The 26018-nt window shown below is 41.5% G+C and overlaps 1 protein-coding gene across 1 annotated transcript in view; it reads right to left on the bottom strand.

The window, feature by feature from the left end:
- Positions 1-26018, bottom strand: part of ST8SIA2 (ST8 alpha-N-acetyl-neuraminide alpha-2,8-sialyltransferase 2) — a 213066-nt gene that overhangs the window by 37505 nt on the left and 149543 nt on the right. Inside the window, exon 3 of the mRNA XM_066592826.1 lies at positions 16691-16819. Within this exon, the coding sequence (XP_066448923.1) occupies positions 16691-16819 (129 nt within the window). The remainder of the gene's footprint in view (positions 1-16690; positions 16820-26018) is intronic.

Below are 26018 nucleotides of genomic sequence, written 5' to 3'. Positions count from 1 at the left end.
GGCAAGAGGTCTTTGACATCATTCGACTTATAACTGGAACACGACCAACTAAATCCCCACAACTGGCTCTCCTCCTCCTTGAAAGCGACTCACTTCCGCCAGACAAAAGAATCTGGATATGCCATTTCCTTCTCGCAGCAAAAAACAACATAGCAAGGAAATGGAAAACGACTTCCCTGCCCCTCCTGAAAGACTTATTGGACACATTATCCGACCACCACTGCTTTGAAAAAATGTATGCAAAAAATAATAACTCTCTACCCAAATTCTACCGCAAATGGGAACCTTGGCAGCAATTCAAGTTAAAACGTTTGTATTGATTTAACTTTGTATACATATCTAGAGAACAACTTACCCTTATTTACAATGACAACAACAAATCTATTTGTGAATACAATGTATGACAAAATCCAACTCCACAAGATATTATTGGTACTTAACGCTACATTTTGCTTGTTGTTGTGAATATTGCCAAGTATCCTTACATGTACGTATACTTAATGAAAAAATGTTCAATAAAAAATATTTGGAAAAAAAAAAAAGTTTGTGTGCAAAGGTCAGCGCAGAAGCAAATGGCAACCATTTTTTGGGATAAGAAGGGAGTTCTGCTCGTGGACGACCTCCCAAAGGGTTCAACCATCAGTGCAACATATTACTGTTCGTTATTGCAAAGCTGAGGCAAAATATTAAGGAAAAACATTAAGGAAAGCTCTCCAAACGTGTCATCCTGTTGTATGACAATGCCCCGTTACATACTGCAGATGCCAGTATTACAAAAATCAGCTCCTTAGGCTTTCAACTGATGCCCCATCCACCCTATTCGCCAGACCTGGCTCTGTCTGACTACCATCTGTTCCCAAGTCTCAAAAAACACCTAAAGGGACAACGGTCTGGGAGTGTTTTGGAGGCAACTAATGCTGCAAATGAGTGGTTTGACCAGCAGTCAGAAGAATTCTATTTGCAGGGACTTAAAAAGCTGCAGGAGAGATGTGGCAAGTGCATTGACATCCTGGGGGAATATGAAGAATAGTGGGGCACTATTAGTAGCACCCCCTCGTACAAAGACAGGTAAGTACATATTTGGCAGGCTTCTTGCTGCACTAACCGGGAGTGCTTCAAACTCTGTGGCCATTAACAACACCATGGCAAAAACGTTGCTGTGTTGTTAACGAACATCGAGAAATAAAAAGGAAGATTGTCTGCACAAAATATGCTGCCGCAATCTTTACTTTTGTCGTGGATTTCCCTGGCATATCTATACCTTATTGGTGTGGCAAATCTATACCTTATTGCCTCATCCTGATGGATTAATTTTGTGTGCTGCTGGTACAACTTGTTTTTGGTAAGCTTTTAACTAGAATAATAAGTAAAAAGCCAGGTAAAAATATACAGCTAATATAAACAGTGAAAAGAAAGAACAAAGACAAAAAAAACTCAGAAGGAAAGTAGAGGAGCAAGAGACACTGATCACAAACTAAAATGTTTTTACACAAATGCACAGGGCATGTGAAACAGACAAGCAGAATTGGTGCTCCTAACACAGGAAGAGAAATATGATGTCATAGGCATCACAGAAACTTGGTGGAATGACACACATAAGTGGAATACAAGGCTTGAAGGATACAATTTATTTATAAGAAACAGACCTAAAAAACAGGAGGTAATCTCCACAAAGATTCAAGCTTCAGAGCATGGTAGTTCTGTACAAGCTGTTTGGGTAAGAGTACAAGGAGAGAACAACAGAAAGGACACCATTATAAGCATTTACTATAGGCCACCTGGACAAGCAGAAGATATGGGTGAAATCTTTCTACATGAAATAGCCAAGTTCTCAAAAGAGCATGACATACGGTAGTGATTATGGGAGATTTTAACTATCCGGACATTTGTTGGGAATCTCTCTCAGGCAAAAGTAATGGGTCCAACAAATTCTTATCCACTCTTGCTGACAACTTTATCTTGGACCTAATTCTTACCAACAGCAAGGAAGTAGTTGAGGAAGTAAGGATGACCTTAGGAGGGAGCAATCATGCTATCATTGAATTTTGAATAACAAGGGGAGGAAGACTCAAATGTCTAGGTTGAATTTCAGAAAGGTAGATTTTAATGAACTTAGAAAGAGGGTAGGAAGGATCCAATGGATAAATCATCTTAATGACAGAAATGTGCAAGCAGGTTGGGAAAAATTGTGAAATGAGATTCTCAAATCACAATTGTTAACAATCCCTAAAAGAAGGAAGAATGAGAAGCATTTAAAGAAACCAGGATAGAACTTACATACATGCTACAAAGGAAGAAAAATATGTATATCAAATGGAAAGAGGAGGGAATTTCTAAAGAAGAATATAACGTGGTCTGCAGAAACTGTAAGGCAAGTGTCAGAAAAGCTAAAGCTAATAATGAATTGAGGCAACATAGGCCAAAAGCAATAAAAAAGGATTTGGGGGGGGGGGGGAGTTGTCAAAAGCAAAAGAAAAGTCAAAGATGCTATAGGATGTTTACAGGATGAAAATAGTGAATTGGTTAAAAATGATGTTGCGAAGGCTGAACTTTTAAATTCCTATTTTGTATCTGTTTTCTCTCAGAAACTAAATGTAACAGGGTGGAGCCTGACCGCTGAGCTAAATGGAAGCTTGAGCTGAAAGCTCCATCTCAGCAGCACGATTAGAGACCTGTTCAGCAGCTATTTTCAGCAAATAATGGAAAGAATTGGAAGGGACAGAGGAGGAGAACTTCAGGGAACCTCCTGACAGAGCAAAGGACAAGCTGACATGCAGGAGTATCTGAAGGAGCGCAGCGCTTGATCACCGCATGCAGACCTTAAGATGGTGCTGAGCAGGGAGACCACCAGCATTCACAGTAAGGAGAGGGTGGAGGAGGGGGCCTCCTCTGGTGAGGATGATGAAGACTCTATCTCCAAGGTCTTCATGAAAGAACTGTTAAAGAAAGTTATGCACCCTGTGATGGAAATTAAAGAGGAAATAAAGCACACGGGGAGCTGGGTAGAAGATCTGGAGTCCACTATTGCCTCTATCACCTCTCACTCCCTTAAAATGGCCTAAATACTTAATGAACAGCATGCTCATCTAAATCGAGCCTTAACAATGCAGGAGGACCTGGAGAACCACAACAGAAGATGCAATGTACGCATTAAGGGTCTTCCAGAGTCTTGGGCAGTAGATGTATTACCTAAAGTGGCCAGAGAAATCTTTGGGTCCCTGCTGGGAGCAGACAAAATGGAGACTCTCTCAATTGAAAGAATCCACAGAGCGCTCAGACCGCAACCCTCCGCATCAGAACCTCCAAAAGATGTAATATGTAAGCTTTTTTTTTTTTCCTGATGCGGAAGCCATATTAAGAGCCACAAGAAACCGCAGAAAACTACAGTATGCGGATGCCCCTTTACAAATTTATCAAGATTTGGTGCCATCTACCCAAGCAAAATGCCACCTACTTCGCCCATCATTAGATGCGCTGAAAGTCAAAGACATTAAATATGCCTGATTATTTTCCTTTGGCCTGGGAATTGCCCACAAAGGTCGAAGACTAAATATTCACTTCCCAGAGGACTTACAAGACAGCTGGCAACATCTAGATCTGGACTCAATTGAACTCCCATGCTGGCTTCCAATTCCAGATCTTCCAAAGCTCCCTAAACTAGCAGCTCCAGAAAGTTGGCTTCTTGTGGGGAATCTCAAATAGCCAAGAGACAAAAAGAAGAAAAATAGAGATGAGATCCTCGAGTGTAATATCTAAATTTAAAGTCCCTTTATATATTGCCCTGCACGATTCTTCAATGTACCAATTAACAATTTGCATTTTGTACTCTTTTCTTCTGAGAAGAAATCTTTCGCATGTCTCTTCCCATAAACTTGAGGTCCAAAATCGTGCCTGTCAGATCAGGCTCGTGTGTGAAATTTAATATATCTGCAGCTCCTAGAATTAGTGGAGCCTTCTCCAACAGTTACAGAGACATATTGTTCCATTGCTATTTCCTTGCGTTTACTCTCTATATTATTTCTGCACCTTTTGTATTTTCCCCTCTTCCCTTCCCTGCTTTTTACCTGTCAGCACTCTGAGGTCCTTATTAGTTACTTAAGTTTTAAAGTGAATTCCTATCTATCTAACACCTTTGTTTTCTGAGGCACATATATCAGCAAGCGGGTCGTTACATATCTCTACATGGAAATGGGGGACCTTCTTCGTCTTACTTGGTTTAACATGAGGGGCATCAACTTGCCATTCAAAAGACACAACATTGCTCTACTTCTAAAATGGTACGGCACAAAAATCCTGCTTTTTACAGGAGACGTATTTTAAGAAAGGGAGATGCATGTCACTGCCAGGAAAACAATTCCTGCAGGGATACCATAACCCTCATCCCACATCTGCCTCAAAGGGAGTTTCCACACTTTTCCATAGATCCATTACCTTTATCTGTGAATCTCAATATACAGCTGGGGAGTGTAGGGTGCTTTTTCTGAGAGGGTCAATCAACAATGTTAAATTGACGATAGCCAATCTTTACACTCCAAACCCGGATCAGGTATCGTGGCTGATCAAACAGCTCAAAATCCTCAGGCACTTTGCTACTGGGCTTATTTTACTCGGAGGTGACTTCAATGTCACCCTAAATCCTTTATTGGATTTGTCGGTGGGTCGTTCCCAGGTCTCGCAGGTAAAGCTCAGAAAATTAAACCGTTGTCTGCACGAGATGGGGGTTGTGTATGCATGGCGATATCTACATCCTTCAGTTCGCCTATTTCTCCCATGTACACTCCTCCTATCAGAGACTGGATTACATATTTGTCACTTCTAATCTCCTGACACATCTAGAGAGATCTAATATTGATACAATGACAGTTTCTGACCATGCCCCACTACATTTAGATTTATGTCCACTTCAGATGACCCTGAGGGAGTAGAGGTGGCAACTTAATGTTTCCCTTCTAGATCCAACAGAAGATAGAGCTCACCTAAATAAACATTTAGACAAATATTTCCATCTCAATATGTCTGGGAACCTTGTGCTCCATTGGTTTGGGAAGCCTATAAGGCCTTTGTGAGAGCACCTCTGATAGCCTTGGGGTCCAGAACCAAGAAAATGCAACAAAAAGCCATCAATGAAAAACTTTCCCACATAGCCAAACTTGAATAAGTGGCGAAAGTGTCCAAAACTAAGGAAAATATAGCTAAACTACTTAAATTGAGAAAAGATTTAAGGCACTGCCTGGACTCGAAATTCAACAAGAAACACCCATTTCTTAAACATGTAGTATATGCACAAGGGAACCGAAGTAGTAAGTTCATGTCCTCATTAATAAAGAAAGCTTGCTCCAAGAACTTTATCAAATCCATAAAGACTCAGTCAGGGGACTCCGTGACATCTACTTCTAATATGGCAAAGGAGTTTCAACAATTTTACTTCCGGCTTTATAACCTTAAGGAACGCTCATCCCAGGATAAAGCTCAGAGAACAAGAGATAAGTTAGACTCCTTTCTAAAAAAAATTAAATCTTCCTAAACTAAACGAGAGCGAGGCGAGCTCCCTTATGATTCCAGTGTTAGATACAGAAGTAGAGAGACTACTGAACTCGTGTCCCCCAGGAAAAAGTCCCTGCCCAGAAGGGCTAACGCTAATTTATTACATATCTTATAAATCCATTCTAATATCCCGTCTAACAGAACGTTTTAATGCTCTACTGCAAGGGGAAGCTCTCCCGAAGCATTCCCAAGAAGCTCATATTACTCTGATCCATAAGAAGAAAAAAGGACCCGGAGAGCTGTAGCAGCTATAGACCCATCTCCCTTATAAACTTTGATGTAAAGTTGTGGGCCAAGCTTTTAGCTTCAAGACTACCAGATTATACCCCCAACTTGATTAACTGCGAACAGACAGGATTTGTAAAGGGCAGGAAGAGTAGGGAGAACTGTGTCCGATTGCTACATGAAATGCACTATGCCCAAACTCACAATATCCTGTTAGCATTAATAGGCAGTGATGCTGAAAAAGCATTTGACAGGGTGGACTGGCATTATATGAAAATACTCTTGCTGCAGTTCAACGTCCCCTCTGATTTTGCATCCGGCATCTTTTCTCTATATGCCAATCCTTACGCTAGACTTAAGGTCAACGAAATTATATCTCCTCCCTTCGATATAAGAAATGGCACCCATCAGGGCTGTCCACTCTCCGCAACCCTTTTTATTGTCGCACTTGGACCCCTCCTCAAGAGAGTAAGATAGGATCCAGATATCCAGGGACTAAGCTTTGGAGAAAGCTTACTCAACATGGCAGCTTTTGCTGATGACATTGTGTTTTAGACTACAAACCCTGAAAAAGGTCTACCTAGGCTCATTTTCCTCCTGGAGCAGTTTAGTTCTTTTTCCAATTTTAAAATCAATTTTGGAAAATCTACAGTATTAAATGTTCCCCCATCTAGGAGTACCAATGTTAAAGTGAACTCCCCCTTCTCTTGGTCAGAGACATCACTCGAATATCTAGGAATAAAGTTAACTAAAAAAACAGAAGACATATACTCAACTAATTTCCTACTTCTACTGACGAAGGTAAAGAACCTTCTGCGGTCTTACGACTTACCATTAATTTCATGTTTTGCAGGAAAAACATCTTGAAATCATATGTACTACCATTAATTCTCTATAAAATACACATGCTACCCATTCATCTTCCTATGAGTTTTTTCAAAACACTCAGGCTCAAATCAATTTTCTCTGGTTATGTATGGAGACAGAGGAGGCCAAGATTATCTTATAGCCTAATGATTAGGAGATGTATCGAGGGCAGAATAGATATGCCATATGTCCATGACTTTTACTTATCCACCCAATTAAGCTACTGGATGGAACTAGTGACACCAGTAAGGGACCTGTTGCTTCTTCCTCTGGCGTCGGGTTCATATGGTAAAACTCTATTAGAAGATCTTAGGTTTCCATCGAAAATTAGATATAAAGCAAGAGAATTTAATCCCTAATTAGGGCTCCCTGCGAGACCTGGGACGAATTGCAAAATTTGTTGGCTCCAAAGCCCTCTCCGGCCACCTCACTATGTCTAGTCCATGGACTTCTTGGAATTTCATGGGACCTGTGCACAGCCAGTCTCTGGAGGAAATTTGAGGATCTAAACATCACAGACCTTCAGGCTTAATGCACAAAAACCCTGATGTTGTTTCACAAACTCTGCTATCCAACTAATTGTTTTCTTTTCTACAAAAAGCACACACAGCGAGAGTGTTTGTGGATTTCTTTAAACTATACACTTCAACTAGACCTCAGACTCCCTTCGAGAGAATTCTGGGCGTCAGCAAACCCAACAATAGGAAAATTGCATTCCTTAGGAAAAACTTTATCGTGCCTCTGGTACAATCTAAAACAGCCTGTCTCATTTCATGGGAAAATGAACTGTGTATTTCTCTCTCAATGAAAGACATTAAATTGATCCTAGGGACTTCCTTTGGGTACTCTTCATGCATTATGTCACAAGAAAGCCACTACAAACGTTTCGTAAGGTGGTATAACACACCTCAATGGTTATTTGATTACAAATTAGCCTCTCCCAACAGATGTTGGAGGTGCAATGCCGGAATAAGCTCCTTCCTTCATATCTGGTGGGAGTGCCCATTAGGGGCGCCTTTCTGGCTTGATGTTGAGAGAGCATTGCGAAAACTCTCCCCGAATTTAACAATCTCACTTGAGATGGTCTTTCTTTGTAAGCCACCTTTACTCTTTCATCCCTTTAAGCATAAACTAGTTGCATTTCTATTGGATGCAGCAAAAGCTCTCATTCCTTAACTATGGCTTCAGAGTGTTCCTCCTGCCCTAGCCCAGTGGAAAGAGAAAGTAGATCTTTTGTACAATTTAGAAGAATTATCCAGTTGGTCAAAAGGTACTCACGATAATTTTTTATGGATCTGGGGGCCATGGAGGAATCTGAGAAAGTATCTACATTAAGTGAAATGGCCGAGCGTTGGACAGAGGAGACATTGAACTCTTGCTGACTGGGGGTACTAGGTCGGTTGGGTAATGGAGCAGAATTGGCAAATGTCATTGGTGTCCCAGACCCTAGATGCATACCTAAATGCCTTGGCCCCTGGCCTGGTCTCTCATCCTCCCGGGCCCAGACTCTGTGAGTGTATGCACTACAGAAGTCAGGTTTCTCTGAGTGCTCTTCTCCTTCCCTACCCCCCCCTCCTTATTCCCTCCCTCCCCCATCCACCCTGCATTCTTCCCCTGCCTAGCCTCTCCCCAACTTCACAAATTTTGTTTTAGTTTATTATAATATGTTCATCAACCAAACTATTCCTCTTTCTTTTACACCGAGGATCGTCCTTGGTTTTGATTGACTGTTTATGATTTAAAATGGAAGTTGGAATGGTTTACGTCACAAAAACTCTGAATGTGTACTCTGACTTATGTAAGAAAGCTTTATGTATCTAAAAAAAAAGTAAAAACCTCAATAAAACTTGATTTAAAAAAAAAGAAAGTAAATGTAACATCAACTGATCTTCCCTATGCTATAGGGGAAATAAAAGAATGTATGCTATGTACAAGTAGACAGATGGTGAGGGAACACTTAGCTAACTTAAATGAATTCAAGTCTCCAGGTTCAGATGAATTACATCATAAGATACTAAAGGAAGATAATTGCTGAACCCCTTGCCATAATCTTAGAAAATGCCTGGAGAACAGAAGTTCCAGAAGATTGTCCAAGGGCATATGTTGTCCCTATCTTCAAAAAAAGGGAAGAAGGTGAATCCAGGAAACTACAGGCCTGTGAACCTGATTTCTATACTGGGAAATATCTATGAACAAATTTTTAAATAGCATGTATGCAAGTACATGGTTGAGATCGGAGTAATTAACCAGAGCTAGCATGGGTTTGTAGCAAACACGTCATGCCAGACAAATTTAATTTCCTTCTATCACAGAATCACTGACTGGGTTGGTCAGGAAAATGCAGTAGATATGGTGTATAGTATATCTTGACTTTAGTAAAGCAGTTGACAAAGTATCTCATACCATCTTTATTGATCAAATATGTGACTATTAGGTAGATTCACAACTCGCTGAGTGATTGTGCTCAAAGACTGGTCTTAAATGGCTATACATCCAAGTGGAAGAATGTCTGAAGTGGGGTACCACAAAACTCTGTCCTGGTATAATTGCTCAAAATTTGTATAAATGATCTGAAGGAGGTAATTGAAGGAAAACTGATCCAGTTTGTCGACGACACAAAGCTAGGACGGATAGCTAACACTAGGGGAGAGAGAGAGTATTAAAAAAGAGCTGGGCAAACTTGAACAGTGGGAGGTGACTAACAGAATGATATTTAACAAGGAGAAATGCAAAGTACTAAATCTGGGTAAGAAAAATGTAAAAAGCACACACAAAATGGGAGAGATTGAGCTAAGTAGCAGTACATGGAAAGACTTGAATATACTAAAAGATCACTGACTGAACATGAATCAACAATGTGATGCAGCAGTGAGAAAGGCAAACACAATTCTGGGATGTATTAAGAGAAGCAAAGAGTCTAAATCACGTGAGGTAATTATCCCCCTCTACTCTTCCTTAGTTAGACCTCATTTGTCCAGTTCTGGGCACCCAGATTCAAAAATGACATTGACAAACCAGAACAAATTCAGAGTAGAGTAACCAAGATGATGAGCAGGCTACAAACCATATCCTATGAGGAACGGTTAAAGGATCTGGGAGTGTTTAGTTTGCAAAAAAGAAGGCTGAACGGAAACTTAAAGGGGTTGTAGGTGAGAGGACATGGGGGACTGGAGGAGCCAGGAGAAGATCGGCGAAGTGAAGATGCAGTAAGAAGACTGCCTAGAGACAAATAGGTAAGTATTAATTTTTTTTTCTAATGACAGAACCCCTTTGTGTTCTACAAATATCTGAAGGGCTGTCACAGTGCAGAGGGATCAGGCCTATTCTCATTTGCATACAGAAATTTTATAAGCAATGGGATGAAACTGAAAAGGAGGAGACACAGATTAGATATTAGAAAAAACTTTCTGACAGTGAGGGTGATCAATGAGTGGAACAGGTTACCACAAGAGGTGGTGAGTTCTCCTTCAGTTGAAGTCTTCAAAGAGGCTGGGCAAATATCTGTCTGGGATGATTTAATGAATCCTGCACTGAGCAGGGTGTTGGGCCTGATGACCCTGGAGGTCCCTTCCAACTCTACCATTCTATGATTCCTCACAAACATCCATGAAATCTGTGAATTTTTTAGGAACACGCCATACAAGACCCTCCAAACCAAAACGAGACGGCCAGGGCACCAACGGCGAGGGGGCCGCAAACATCACCGATCCCGCAAAAGGACCACAATCAATGATGATGCGATCTACCAACAAGAGGCCTTCACCACAAGCGACGACATAAATACGGTTGTGAACATTTCATCAAGGACTCTGACTACCCTTGAGATGAAGGTATTATGTAAAGGTCTATCATTCTGCCCCTATGACAGACTGGTTCTCTTTGGACCTTGATTTAAGGAGGTTTTATAGAAAATTAAAGGGGTTGTCCCGCGGCAGCAAGTGGGTCTATACACTTCTGTATGGCCATATTAATGCACTTTGTAATGTACATTGTGCATTAATTATGAGCCATACAGAAGTTATCAAAAGTTTTATACTTACCTGCTCCGTTGCTGGCGTCCTCGTCTCCATGGTGCCGACTAATTTTCGGCCTCCGATGGCCAAATTAGCCGCGCTTGCGCAGTCCGGGTCTTCTGCTGTCTTCAATGGGGCCGCTCGTGCAGAATGCCGGCTCCGTGTAGCTCCGCCCCGTCACGTGCCGATTCCAGCCAATCAGGAGGCTGGAATCGGCAATGGACCGCACAGAAGCCCTGCGGTCCACAGAGAGACAGGATCCCGGCGGCCATCTTCAGCAGGTGAGTATGAAGACGCCGGACCGCCGGGATTCGGGTAAGTACTACCCGGTGTGTTTTTTTAACCCCTGCATCGGGGTTGTCTCGCGCCGAACGGGGGGGGGGGTTAAAAAAAAACAAAAAACGTTTCGGCGCGGGACAACCCCTTTAAGATTGAAAGCATATTTTTCTGATATGACGTCGTCATCTAGTGCTGATGCACCTACTGTATCAGTTACAGACAAGGCAGCATTCACATTACAAGATACAGGTCTACATAACAAAAGCACGTTTCAGCCACCGAACAAGGTACATGCCATTGAGACATATGTAGATCTTGTAAATCAGGATGTACAGAAATTAAGATCATCACACACGAATGTACAACACTACAACAATTTGAATTATGCGGAGCGTCAAGCCCTTTCAGGGCTTTAACTTGACAGATCCATCACTATCAAACCGGCCGACAAGGGTGGTGCGGTGGTAGTGATGGATTCTATCAAGTATGAACAGGAGATCTATAGACAGTTAAATGACACAATTGTATATGAATTATTAACGTGTAATCCTACCGATAATTACCAGACAGAATTGAGAAGCATTTTGAATGAGGCCCTCTGTGAAAGTAATATTGACTTAGCTCTATCTAAATATCTGTATATACACCATCCAAATATACCTACCATATATGTATTACCTAAAATACATAAACATCTCACTGAGCCTCCCGGACGTCCAATTGTGTCAGGACGAAACTCCATGTTTAATCATATTTCCATCTTTTTGGATTATATCCTGCGGGAGTACTCTACAAGTAATTGCTCTTATGTCAAGGATACCAGCGATTTTCTAATCAAATTGAGATCCATCCCTTGCCATGAGAATACAATATTGGCTACACTTGATGTCACTGCTCTCTACACATCAATTTCTCACGAACTTGGTTTAGAGGCAGTTAGACAAAAAATGTCATCAGCATTGGTATCTATTGAATGTGAACATGTAGTTCTGACCCTTTTGGAATTTGTACTCACCAAGAGTTATTTTTCGTTTTGTGGGAGGTTCTATCGTCAGCGCCAGGGGACCGCCATGGGGGCCAATATGGCCCCAAGTTATGCAAATATTTATATGGGCATCTTTGAAGATCTGTTTGTCTATACATCTGCATATTGGCCCCGGGCGGTCTCCTGGCTGCGATACATCGATGACATATTCGTTGTTTGGTCCGGTTCTGTTGAGGAATTACTGTTGTTTCATCAGGAACTCAACAGCATCAGGCCAGAGCTGCAATTCACTCTTAAATATTCTAATAGCAGCATAGAATTCTTGGATGTAACAATTATAAAAACAAGCACTGGCTTCGCCACTGATCTCTATGTCAAACCAACTGACCAAAATAATCTTCTTGAGTACACAAGTTTCCATCCTAAAACCACAATTGACTCGCTTCCGTGGAGTCAATTCCTACGGGTTAGGCGAATCACCAATGATGCATATGTGGAGACACGCCTAACAGAGATGTGTAAAAAATTTCTTGATCGTGGCTATCCCACAAATCTAGTGACTGAGAAAATGGAACGAGCAAGAGTACTCTCGCAGAATGAACTATTAATCTCTAAATGTAGAACTAATAAAAATGAACGCATTCCTTTTGTTTCTACTTTTACCACCATAAGTAGACAGGTATCTTCCATTCTATGTAGACATTGGCCATTATTGCAGCTAGCCCCGCAGGCGAATGCATTTCGTGAACGGCCAATCATGTCATATAAACGCTGCACTAGTCTGCGCGACAAATTGGTACGGTCAACATATGAAAAAACTATCTTTCGGACATCTAGAACTTTTCTATCGGTCGGGACAGGCAGTTATCCATGTTTGGGCTGTTCCAGCTGCTCAAACATGATCAAGGGTAGTCAATTTTTTCATTCACAGACCGGGAAGAGTTTTCATATCAAGGGACGCCACACATGTTCATCGACACGTCATCTACTTACTCACCTGCCCGTGTGGCCTACAATATGTCGGCCAAACAACACAGGAGGTGAGGAGCAGAATTTCGAGCCATAAGAGCGCGATACGCACTAAAAAATTAGATCAGCCAGTACCACGCCATTTTTATGACAGTGGACACTCGGTATGCCAACTAAAATTCCGCATCATTGATTCTGTACCTGAAACATCTAAGGGGGGTGATAGAACACGAATGTTATTAACCCCTTGAGTGGCACGCCCGGAAAATTTCCGGGACGAGCTCCACTGCTCATAGCAACATAGCCCGGAAGATTTCCGGGCTATGTATCACTATGGGAGCTGCAGAGCACAATGCCACAAGCTGTGGCATTGTGCTCTGCCTGCACAAACCCACATAGAGCAGTGCAGGACTTTGAAAAACCAGCAGAAGATATTGCCGATGTGCCGGCAGTTTCCTGCTTTGTTTACAGGTTGCCATAGAGACCATCGGCTTGTCAGAAGCAAGCCGATGGTCTCTGTGGCAGGGAGAGCTGGTTGTTAGCTGTCAGAGGACAGCTAGGTACTAGCTCTTACAGCAGAGATCAGAGAAAACCTCCGATCTCTGCTGTGTTAACCCTTTACATGCTGCAGTCTATGTGACTGCAGCATGTAAAGGGCTGTCACTGCAGCATGTAAAGGGCTGTCACCATCAGACCCCCGGAATGTGATCAGGGGTCCTGATGGGTCCCTGTGGAAGTCCCCTAAAGGGACAAAAAAAAATTAAATTTTTTTTTTAAATTATAAAAAAAATAAAAACACTTGTCTCCCTTTACTTTGTAAAAAAATCAAAAATACAATCACACATGTGGTATCCATGCGTCGTAATGACCCAGAGAAGGAAGTTAATACATTATTTAACCCCTTAATGACATGGCCCCTTTTTTTCTTTTTTCCCCATTTCTTTTTTTCCTCCCCCCTGTTTAAAAAATCACAACTTGTCCTGCAAAAAACAAGCCCTTATATGGCCATGTCAATGGAAAAATGAAAAAGTTATGGCTCTTGAGACGCAACTGCAAAATTCGTTGAAATTCAATGATTAGACCATTTAAAAAAACCTGCCCTGGTGGGCACGACAGGGTGGTAGGAAACCCGCCACTCAAGGGGTTAAAGAAAGAATTATATTGGATTTTTACACTTGATACAATGACCCCAAAGGGTCTAAATCATGAATACGATACCCATATGTTCCTGTAGTTATTCTGCTTTCTCGGCATTGGTTATGCCATCTATATGGATTTTAATTCACTCACTTATGTGTATTTTTATGTCTTCACAGTGCATTTATGATGTCGTTATGGCACTAAAGAAATCTATACTACATCGGAGTGTTATGCGAACAAATAGCCAATTTTTGTGCACTATTTATATGCGATTATTGGTGGCAGTCTTGTGGAGGCTATAACATCATTTGAATATTGATGAATGCATGATGAGCCACTTTGACATCCATGTGTATTATGAATATCATCACTGGCCTATTAATATGATTATATATGCACGATATGCTATATCTGATTTTTTATCCGATTATCTCATGCCAATTCATGATGCCCTCCAAACATCTATTCTTTTTTTCTGGATATTGATATTTAAAAGTTAAAGAATAAGCTATGGTGTTTTTCACGTGGAGGCCACACCCCTTGGGGAGGAGCCTACATGTGCAGTTATGACACTGCAACTATACAATATATTCCGATGTACAGATATGCGGTATTCCTCTCCGTGCGTCATGCACGCAGCAATGCCTCATATATTTGTTTTTGTATCCACTACAGATGTTGATCACATAGTGGGACTTGGCTGCGCGTCTATGACGCGCCCGATGATGTGGCTCATCTCGGACACGTGACCATGTCTCACTGGCGCGGCTTGATTACGTCATGGTGATTACTAAGAAACACTGACATTTATGTCTAGTAGTAGCTCTATGGAGCAGGGCGTGAATAGGACATGTGCCCAATGACGCTGCACGCTCCAGTCATGTGACCACGCTATACAGACGTGACGTGATGACGTCACGGTGGACGGGATGAGACTCATACAGATTCCAGCCAGTAGGAGCCTTGCATAACAAGTCTCCATGGCAACATAGCCACAAGAGGAAGTGAAAGGTTGCTACAACGCTCCACCATAGCTAAAAACTCCGCAACATGTGTGTGCCATAATGACATCAATGAATGCAGGTGCATTTTATCATGTGATCCACTGTGATTGGTTAATGTGATACTAGACACACTATATATTTGTATGTTGTTCACTTGTTTCAATACTTGACAAAGACTTTTGCAGTCGAAACGTCGTGTTTTTTCTGTCTGGGAGGGAAGAAATAAAGAAACTTCATTGCTTTGCACCTTGATCTGCTGTTTCCACTACTTCATCAACATTCAAACAAAGGCTGGACAGACATTTGTCTGGGATGATTTAGTAAATCCTGCACTGAGCAGGGAGTTGGACCCGATGACCCTGGAGGTCCCTTCCAACTCTACCATTCTATGATTCTATGAATACCCATAGCAATTGCACTGGTAATTCGTGGTGGCCGAATCCGCACCAAAATGATGCGGATTTGGCTTCATTTGAAATTGCAGATTACCTGCGAATTTAACTCTTGTATTTCAAGGATTTAATTCTGCAGCATAATTCCACAGTATAAATAAACATCCTGTGGATTTAGAATCTGCAGTGTTTTTAAAAAATACTGTGGATTTGTTGGCTTATATTTCCGTACCATGTGATGGAGATATCTGAAATCTCCACATGGCTTGTACAATTTCACGATTCCAATAGAAGAAATTCACCATCGTTTATAGCCTGTGTGAAGCCTACCTTAAAGACAATTAGGATTAGGGTGGCCCTGCACAAGTGTTTGCGCAAAAATCTTCATGTAAGCACAATGTATTTGTGCCATTAACAACGTGCGTTTGCGAGCTTCTTTGTATATTAGTGTACTGTTGCGCTCACACAGCTGGACCCCATTTGAAATGGCTATTTAGCCTAATTAGTTCCAGATGCGTTCTTTTCCCTGTGAAATTGTGCAGCATATTGCACAATCGTGAGGGTATTAAGTGCGCAAATTTGTGCATGTTCCATAGACTTCTATGGGGCCTTTGGTGAGTAAATGCACATAAAAATAGGGCATGCTGTATTATCTTTTGCGCAAACAAAAACTAGTCATGAACATGAACCCATTGAAATCAATGGGTTTTATTCTGTGCATATTGCGCACACAGACTTTGCACGTGTGAGTCTACCTTTATTAAAAGATTTCTGGTTTTTGTAAAAAAAAAAAAAAAAAAGAAAAAAACTGAAGTATTCATATACACGTTAATGAAAATGATACAACTTTCTAGTCTAGATTTTATATCCTTTATTCCGATCTCTGCTTGCTGTCAGTGAAAGAAACATTTTTGTTCAAGTCTACAGACTAAAAACGTTTAGTGGGGGTCCAGATGGGGCGAACTTGCAGCATGGAAATTCCGCGATATTTATATTAATTATATTAGCAGCAAAGGGGATGAGATTTTAAGGCAGGCTGCGGATATTCCATTGCAGATCAGCCCCTGTGTGGACCCAGCCTTACTGACTGGTACAGTTAACTATATGGCTTGCTGTCATTTGAGACTAAAGTCAAGCAGAAGTCATGAAAACCGTGAAAAATAATCAATACACAAAGTAGAGTACATTAGAAAGTGGCGTAATGTTTCATTTTACAGTGAACAAGCTTTAAACTTGGAAACCTTTTTACAATTCATGATGTAATAAAGTTACCTGATCTTCATTGAAAGCGTCTCATTGTGTCTCCATTTCACTGTTGCTGGTTTTAGATTTAATTTGATGCTTTCATTGCTTCTGTTTGCAGCAGCTGGGCTACTCGAGTCATTTATTGATAATCCCACTCTAAAAAGTAGAAAGTACATCAATGTATTTGATGCAATTTTTGGAAAATGCCATTAAAATTTTAGAAATGCTAAATGTACCGCATTCAAACAAGACATTGATTAGTTTTACTTTAGTAACAACATGAAACCCTTCAGAATCTTAAACAGCTAATGAACTAAACATAAATTGCTTCCAGCAACAGAAGTCATGCACTGTGTGTAATCTCTCATGCCCTTTTTGCTTATGTGTTTGCACTCCAAAAAAGGTTAAAGCGGCATCATTACTTACAATTATTATCACATTATTTTATGTCACTGATGTCAAGTGAGAATCCTGTAGATCATGACCAGGCAGGTTGTTTGCAGGACCAGAGAACATATTTCCAATTAAGGACTTGGACAGGCGTTTTTTACCTGCGTTTATTCGCAAAAAATTGTGTGGCCGGGTCCATTGACACCCATATGTTCTACCTTTTGTAGGTGCGCATTTTATGCGCATGTAAAAATTGGACATGTGACCATTTACCATTGAAAAGCATTGGTTCTTTATAGATGCAAATCGCAAACGCAAAAAAACGCCCATCTGACTGGGCTCTAAAATGTATAATATTACATTTCTCTGCTAACGTGTTTTCCCATAAGTAGGTTTTACCCTAAAAGTAAGCCCTACACCGATTTTCTTTTTCTTCTCTTTTCTTTTTTTTGGGTGGGGTGGGAGGGGAGTTGCTTGAAATATAAGCCCAACCCGAAAATAAGCCCAAGTAAAATTGATGCAGGTGTTTATGTGTTGTTCGCACGAAAAACTTTATGAAGTCATGGTTGCTTTAGGGGAACCAAGGAATAAAATATGTATACACATAGAGGAGCGTTAGATTCTCCTCAGGTTGCATATACTGATGTCCCTCTGCAGAATGTACCACCCCTCCCATTCTCCTCATTTAGGACCTAAAGAATGCTCGCGCCAAATTTTACACACTGGGAAATTACATTACGTAGGGGTGCACTTATTTTTGCAATTATCATTAAATAATTGAGTTGTGATCCCTTTACTTTTCCTATTTAGGACCTAAAGAATGCTCGTGCCAAATTTCATGCTTGTTCAACACCGGAAAGTTACATTACATAGGAGTGCCAATACTTTTTCACTTAGTATTGAATAATCAAGTTGTGACCTCTTTACTTTTTCTATATAGGACCTAAAGAATGCTTGTGCCAAATTTCATGTTTGTACGACACCGGAAAGTTAGAGAATTAGATTAGGTACATTACACAGGGATGCCAATACTTTTGTACTTAGCATTGAATAATTGAGTTGTGACCCCTGTACTTTTCCTATTTAGGACCCAAAGAATGGTAGTGCCAAATTTCATGTTTGTACAGCATGAATTTTGTGGCTTTGTGTGGCATAGAGTGTTAAGCTCTCGCTCACAGTTCAGTTCAATCCCTGCATGGTTCAGGTAGCCGGCTCAAGGTTGACTCAGCCTTCCATCCTTCTGAGGTCAATAAAATGAGTACCCAGCTTGCTGGGGGGTAATAAATAAATTACCAAAAAGCACTGCAGAATAAGTTGGTGCTATACAACTAACAAGTCCCCCTTTCCCTTTTTGCACTTAGCATTGAATAATTGAGTTGTTATCCCTTTATTTTTCCTATTTAGGACCTAAAGAATGCTCGTGCCAAATTTCATTTTTGTACGACACTGGGAAGTTAGAGAATTAGTGGAGAGTCAGTCAGTCAGTGAGTCACTTCATACATTACGCGCATCTCAGGTATCTCCATGCGCTCACATAGAAAACTACGCCACCTAGCAGCTGGTGTAGATTTCTGGTATAATTTACTCCATTTTGTGGCATACATAATACAGAAAACTATTGGTTCGGGCAAACTCCCCCCATCAGAAAAGCCACTCCTATTTTTTGGGAACGTGCAATAATGCAGGTCTATCTGTAGAAGAGTTGCAAAATTTTTGTTTAAGCATCCAAATATTGCAACTTTTTCATGCTAAAAAAGCTTTGCTATATCTTCCACTAAGTGACAATCTGTGTTCAAGGCAGTCAATCACATATGATGGCTTATGTGCACAGCAGTATTATAGCTCTACAGAATTACAGAAACCAGTACGAATTTAATACTTCTCAGAGCTGAAAGTTTGCTACAATTATATTCAATCTAGGCAATTCTCCGGAAATTAGCTTAACCTGAATTTCAGACTGAAAGATTTTACCTATATTGATACATTATAGGAAACAATCAGGACAGAAAAAAAGGTTTATTCTGCTGCCGACGTATTCAGCTCAAAGACAAATGTCTAGCCTGGAAACATGCAGCGCCAAATTATAAGCTGTGAGAAGTACTAAATACATATAGGTTTCCAGCCTCTGGTTACAAACTAGAGACATATAACCATGTGTGTTAAGCACCTCTGATGAGCGCGTGTGTGTCGTAAGTGCACACGTCGGGAGAGGTAATGTCTCTCCTTGAGGAGAGCACCTAGAAGGTGAGTGAGAAGACTTATAAGGCCATGCATGCTCCTCTGGGTAAGTGCACAAGAGACACTGATACCTGTGGTGAAAGAGTGTAGGTCTAGGCTTACACAATCATTGAGGAACATGCCAGTGGGCTGAAAAAAAAAGAATCCAATGGAGTGAATGACTGGAGTGCAATTATCGAGTAGAGCCCATGAAACCACCGCATGAGGACAGTGAAAGAGTGAGATGGATCCTGGAGCTGGAAGCTTTTGAAGGAGGTCACTTGAAATTGGGAGAGATGTAGAGGTTGGTAAGTCTGAGAAACTGTTGCAGAGGACACCAGTGGTTGTGTATTGTCCTGCAGCATCATTAAACCCCAAGAAGTTCAGCATCATCCTAGGCCTGTTTGTGCCATGACCTGGTCAAAGGCCAAACAGAGACTCAAATTGTGACAGAGCGTGTGGTGTGACTGGAGAAAACTAGGAAACAATTATCCATGTGGCTGCACCAGTAAATTGCTCTAACGGAACCATCATCTGTTGAACCCTCCTACAGCAACTAGTGCAAGTGGCACCTAAAACCCAGACTATAAGATATGCAAATAGAGAAGCAACTGTCAAGTTAAAATGCTTCTTCAGCTAAGAAAATCTTTAGAAAACTTACAGGGTGAGATAGGAAATGGCAGCCAGTTCTACTTGCAACATTGTTTTCTTCCTCTTTGATTCTGAAAAGTTTGCAATGGGCGCAAAGCCTAAGAATTACCGTGTTTACCCCCAGAAATATTTTCCACTTTGTTAATAAGCCCTACCCTGAATGACATCACTGAATGGCTGTGATTGGTTCATCAAGCGCCAGCTCTTATTGGCTGAGCTACGGCGCTCGTGATACAATCACAGTACTCGCTTGCTGGAGGCGGGATATTCAAAGCCCCGTCACCAGAAAGAGAGTGCTGTGTCTATGCTGAGGACACTGCAGCCTGCCGCAGCACCGGACACCAGTGCAAGGGGCCCAGATTCCGTGTGCCAGGTAAGTATATGACCCCCCTGAAAATAAGACACTGTGCCTCTTTTGGGGCAGAAATTAATATGACAGTGTCTTATTTTTGGAGAAACAAGGTAGTAATGTCTCTTTGAGGTTTATGAATCCCAAAAGTTCACCCAACTGTCAAGTTGACATGATTAGAGAAGGGAGGGGGGGACACAAAATGACAGCATTGAACCAGTCTGGCTTACAGTTGAACAGTGAAGTCATTTAAACTAATGGGGATGCACGCTTACCAGATATGCAACATAATTTTCAGTCACAGCACTACAGCTTAGATTCAAGTCATGACAATACTCAAGCCGCACTTTACTCTGTGTGTTGCTGCCATATTACACAGATTTTGTACAGATACTTTTAGATGGAGTACCTCTTTAAACTGCACATTCGTAGTAGAAGTAGCATACATAATATATATGTATTTGTATGGAAATATAATAGAGCAGAAATGTTACTGTAGTACAGTGTTAAATATCACTTTTCCTACTAGAGCAGAAATGCACCTTTTCTTTTTGTTATTGAGATGCAGAACAGGTGACTACACAATTCTCAGTTACTGGCACAAATTATGAACATGCAGATGAGCAACCAGCCAGAAAAGAAGTGATCAAAGAGTCTGTATAAAAAGCCTGAGGATACAGAGCACTTAGTTCAGCTTTGGGAACAGTAAAATGGAAAGTAGAGATGTAGCTGACATTTATGGAAAGTATGCTGGATGTAAATCCCAAACAACTAGATTATATTTCCAGCAAGCCTTGTTTAATTTGCGGTCCGGAGAAGAGACAAAATCACATACTGTTATTTATATTTATAACTAGTAACAAAGTAGCTATAAGTATTACGCTAATATAAAAAAGCATACAGGCTTTTTCTTGCACTACACTTTGGTGATCTTTGGTGGATGATTTTGGTGTCATTAGATTTGTTACATAAATAAATAAATCTTGTTATTTGTATAGGGTCAATTTATTCCGCAGCACTTTCAGGTAATATATTTATTAACCCCCCCCCCACTCCCCCACCAAGCTGGGTACTCATTTTATTGACCTCGGAAGGATCGAAGGCTGGGTCAAGCTTGCGGCGGCTACCTGAACCAATCAGGGATTGAATGTGCAACCTTAAGGTCATGAGCGAGAGCTTAGGACTTCATACTGCTGCCCGAACACTCTGCACCACACAAGGCCACCACCATAAAATCATAAAATTTCAGTTTGATACATGGAGTGACTGCCAGGCAAGGTCAAAGTTCCTATGTTAAGTCTTGCAGCGCTGTCGGCTGAAGCGCAGGGTGACGTTCATATCAAGTGCTTACTAGATTGACTGTTGCTATATCCCTTAAACCCCAAAACGTGGAAGACCAAGCCATGGACAACGAATAGTTCAAGCTAAATCCTTGGCTCGACAGTTCTTGAAACATTTTCAACCAGTCTTCCAAATATTTTATGTTCGCGTAGCGAACATCGGGTCAATCTAGTAATTAATAATACAGCATTAGGCCTTAGTCAGACGAGCGTTTTTTCGCGCGATTTGCGCATCGCATGTCGCATGCGCATGCGCAAATCGCGTGACCGGAGGCGAAAAATCGCGGGAAAAATCTGCACCTAGCCGCGTTTATCGTCGCTGCAAAACGCCCGTCTGACCGGAGAAAAATCGCCGTGCGCATCAAAATGCGCATGAAACTTCGTCTGACCGGCGAAAAAAATGATTTTGGTGCGCACATAAAACGCAGAACGCAGATAGGCGCGATCTGCGAATCGTCGTGTCCTATAATTTTTCGCATATGCGCATAAAAAGCGGACATGTGACTGATACCATAGCGAACCATTGGTTCTATATATGCGCAAATCGCGCGAAAAAACGCTCGTCTGACTAAGGCCTAACAGTAACGTTTTCCTCCTTGAACAAACTTATCTTATAATCTTATAATATTTTATATATAGTCAGCACAGAAGAGTGGGTACTGGAGCGACTGACAGTCTACTTAGGGCTTTAACACATGGGCGTGATTTTGTCTTGTTATGCAGCTGTGAAATTCACGGACGCATGACGGGATGAAACAAAACCATTGATTTTAATGGATTAGTTTTTACTAGCGGTATTCTTACCCATTATTAGCGGGCAAGAAAAGATAGGACTTGCCCTTGTGCGAGAAAGATATGGCAGGATCTATCTTCCCGCTTTTATTTTCCACCTCGCGCGAATTAGCACGGAGTTTGTATAGCCCGAAAAAGAAAAAATAATTCATGAACTAACATGCTCCATAGCGTCGAGCATGTTAGCATATGCCCCATGTGTTTTTGCCCTCATATCTAGTCCTCAAAAGTAGTACCGCATTTTCTCTGATTGAATTGAATGAGTTCAATAAATGGGTGAGTGCTGCCTCTGATTGGCTAAGCGTAGGGACCAATCAGAGGCAGCTCTCAGCTGTCATTCAACAGCTGAGAGCAGCCTTTGATTGGTCACAGTGCTCAGCCAATCAGAGGCAGCCCATTCAGCAGGCGGGGATTTTAAATCCCCGCCTGCTGAATACTACTCAGAGCAATGCAGGAGAAGAGCTGTCTGGACGCGGCTGAGCCCCAGCAGCTGCAAACAGGTGAGTATAGTTTTTTTTTACACATTTTTGGATTTATTTTAAGGGAAGGGCTTATATTTGAAGCCCTTTCCCGAAAATCACTGCAGCGCGTGCCGGTAGCCCATTACTTTCAATGGAGCCGGCTGTATTGCCGGCTCCATTGAATTCAATTGGAGAACATTGGGCTCCTCTGCCACAGCTGTCACAGCTGTGGCATAGCTGTGACAGCTGTGGCAGAGGATCGGGATCTTTAGTATATGTTCTCAATGGAGTCAGCGCTGCTGCCGCTGGCCCCATTAAGTGCAAGGTGAAACCCCTGGATGTGAAAGCATCCAGGGTCTCACATACATAGAACACCAGTTTGCTGCAGTTACATGCGTTCTGTAAACCGGTGTCCTATAATTTTCGCTGCAGGCGTTTTTCCGCATGTCAAATTCGCACATGTGACCGCTGCCATTGAAAAGCATTGGTTCTATCTAGTGCGAGTTTTTTTGTCACGTGGAAAAACGCATGTAAAAACGCCCGTGTGACTGAGCCCTAAGAAAGAAGTATCACACATTCTGTTGACTTTGAATAGTTGACTGTGGGGGATGCCACACTCTATAACCTCTTGAATTGTAATAATAAAATAGAAGAATTGCTATAGACACCAGTGTTTCTAATTCTTCTCTGATGCATCATCTATATATAATTAGACATGCCTGATTGATAAGGCTACAATAGTCTTTGAGTGTTACTTAAATTAAGTGATTACTTTAAAAAGTTTTATCAATGAAAAAGGGCAACTTCCTGCAGCAGAGTGTTCCTCTTTCCATGGCTTAGGCCCTTTGTAAATGTTCAGAAACCTCCTCAGACCTCAAAAACATCTGTCTGGAATAATACAGTATATTGAAGTTAAAGGTATTTTTAGACAGAACGATTATCGTTCAAATGAGTGAAAGTGAACGATAGTCTTCAGTCTGAACACGAGCCAACGACTGAACGACAGATGAGAATCGTTCACTTTTTGCTCGTCATTCATTTTATGCAGGCATAAAACCCATTGTTGGCTCATTCACTTATCATTCTGTTTAAACAGCTCATTCAGTCGTTCTCAGTCACTTATACAGGGAATATGAAAGACTGAATGATTTCTCATTTGAACGAGCCAATGATGTATCTGCCTGTCTATACAGACTGCACGGGAGTGAATGAGCTAGCAGTGATGTTAGTCGCTCATTCCAACGAGGATTGGCTCTTCTAAAATCAGCCTAATCAGGGATCTTTCACACGGCGTCAGCGTTTTTACATTTGCCCCCGGGTGCCGGAAAAAGCGTGTGTACAGGCGCACATAGCTAACGTTGTTGTGCGCTCATTTAGACAGCCTGGGCCCGGTGAATATATGGCAAGCTTGCAATGCCATTGGGCCGGGGGAGACAGCTTAGCTCTGCTAAGTTGTCTCCCCCTTCCCTCCCCCTCACCGGCTCTCAGCAATGGGAAGGTGCAGGAGCCAGTATGCTAAGCTCCTGCCCCTCTCCGCCCCTTGTCGGCAGTCAGCTTTGGAAGGGGGCGAGAATGGGGTGGGAGCTTAGCAGTTAGATATGCCCCCATCCCACCCCTCACATTGCAAACAGCCGGCAAGAGGAGGAGGGAAGGGGTAGAAGTTTAGCAGTCATGCTGCTAAACTCCCTCCCACCTCCCTTCTCCAACAGCAACCATAGGCTCCAATAGGAGTCTATGCAGTGGCTGATGTATTCGGGCCAGAAAGATAGTTCCAGGACTATCTGGCACGGGGATACGCACATGTGATCAGATGCATTGGAATCCAATGCATCAGATGGTAGCGTATATCAGCCGGCTGTGAAAATGGCAGTCGATATAGGCTAGTGTCAATAAGCCCTGAGGGCTTATTCAGACGACCATATTTATGCAGGTATTTAGCCGAATAAAAAAAAAATCCCCAAAAAACGTGACCATGCGATTCCAATGTATTCATTCAGAAGAATGATTTTTGGCCGCATGAAAAATTGCACTGAGAAAAATAACACATACGTGTTTTTGGTTGCCAGTTTTATACGCCGCATGAAAAGATAGGTCCTGCCCTATCTTTTGCCGAAATATGCAGCAAGCTCCCATAGACTTCTATGGAACCTGGAAAAAAGGGAGGGGGAAGGAGTTATCCTACATTCAACAGAGCAAGACAGCTGGCCCCAATTTAAGCATTATTAGTCATTCCGAAGATTTCTGCCTTTTAACGCTCCGGCGTATTTTTTTGTCAATATGCAGCAGTTTCCCGTGCGAATACCATGAATTACGCAACTGAAGATTGGGACTTGATCAGGTCAAATCTTCATTCATGCGATTATACGACCCATATGGTATAAGGAGGCCTAAAGAGAAGGCATTTGCAGTACTGTATCTATAGCTTAGTGTGTCTCTGGCACTGCATGCTGTGAGAGGGGAGAGAGATCAGCAGGGGGAGACATCTGATTGTCTTAAAGCACCCAGCATAGCTCCTACATAAGAGCCTACCCCCAGCAAGCCTGAGGAGAGAAAATTTGCAGACAGAAGAGAACAGACTCAAACGATGCAGATTAAAGTCTTCAATTTTGTCTGAGCTCCATGTAATATACATCTCCGACTGCCTAAAAAGTGATTACTTTGGTTTTGAATGCTAGGTAGAATGTATTCATGCTTGCATGATATATTCGTTTAAGAAACCTGTTATTTTCTAATGATTAGTATTATTATGACAAGCAACAAGCTCATTTCCTTCACTCCTGATTCATGCTCATCTCATTGCTCACCTGACACTGTAATTCTTTGACCCAAAGCAATTTCTAATTAGCTTGGCCAGCATGACCATTAAGTACCTCGGTGCTAGACGTTAAGTAAACATGTCAGGCATTGAAGGATCATTTGTTCAGAGCTTCTGTTTCACATGCTAAGTAAGTTCTGCTGCGCAATACCGATCACTTGAATAGTGATAAGAAGAACTACTTACATATTCATCTTTTCTCCAGAAGACTTAATGTTCTTTCTTATTGAATATGAATATATTTTTAAAAAAACAGGGTCAAGAAAGAAATATTTGATCTTTGACCTTTATATGCAAAGAAAAGGGAGTTGTAATGCATAAAAGTAACCCGTACATAGAC

Source organism: Eleutherodactylus coqui, chromosome 2, assembly GCF_035609145.1.
Source record: "Eleutherodactylus coqui strain aEleCoq1 chromosome 2, aEleCoq1.hap1, whole genome shotgun sequence".
Classification (NCBI taxonomy): domain Eukaryota; kingdom Metazoa; phylum Chordata; class Amphibia; order Anura; family Eleutherodactylidae; genus Eleutherodactylus; species Eleutherodactylus coqui.
This window is presented reverse-complemented; position numbering and strand designations above follow the sequence as displayed.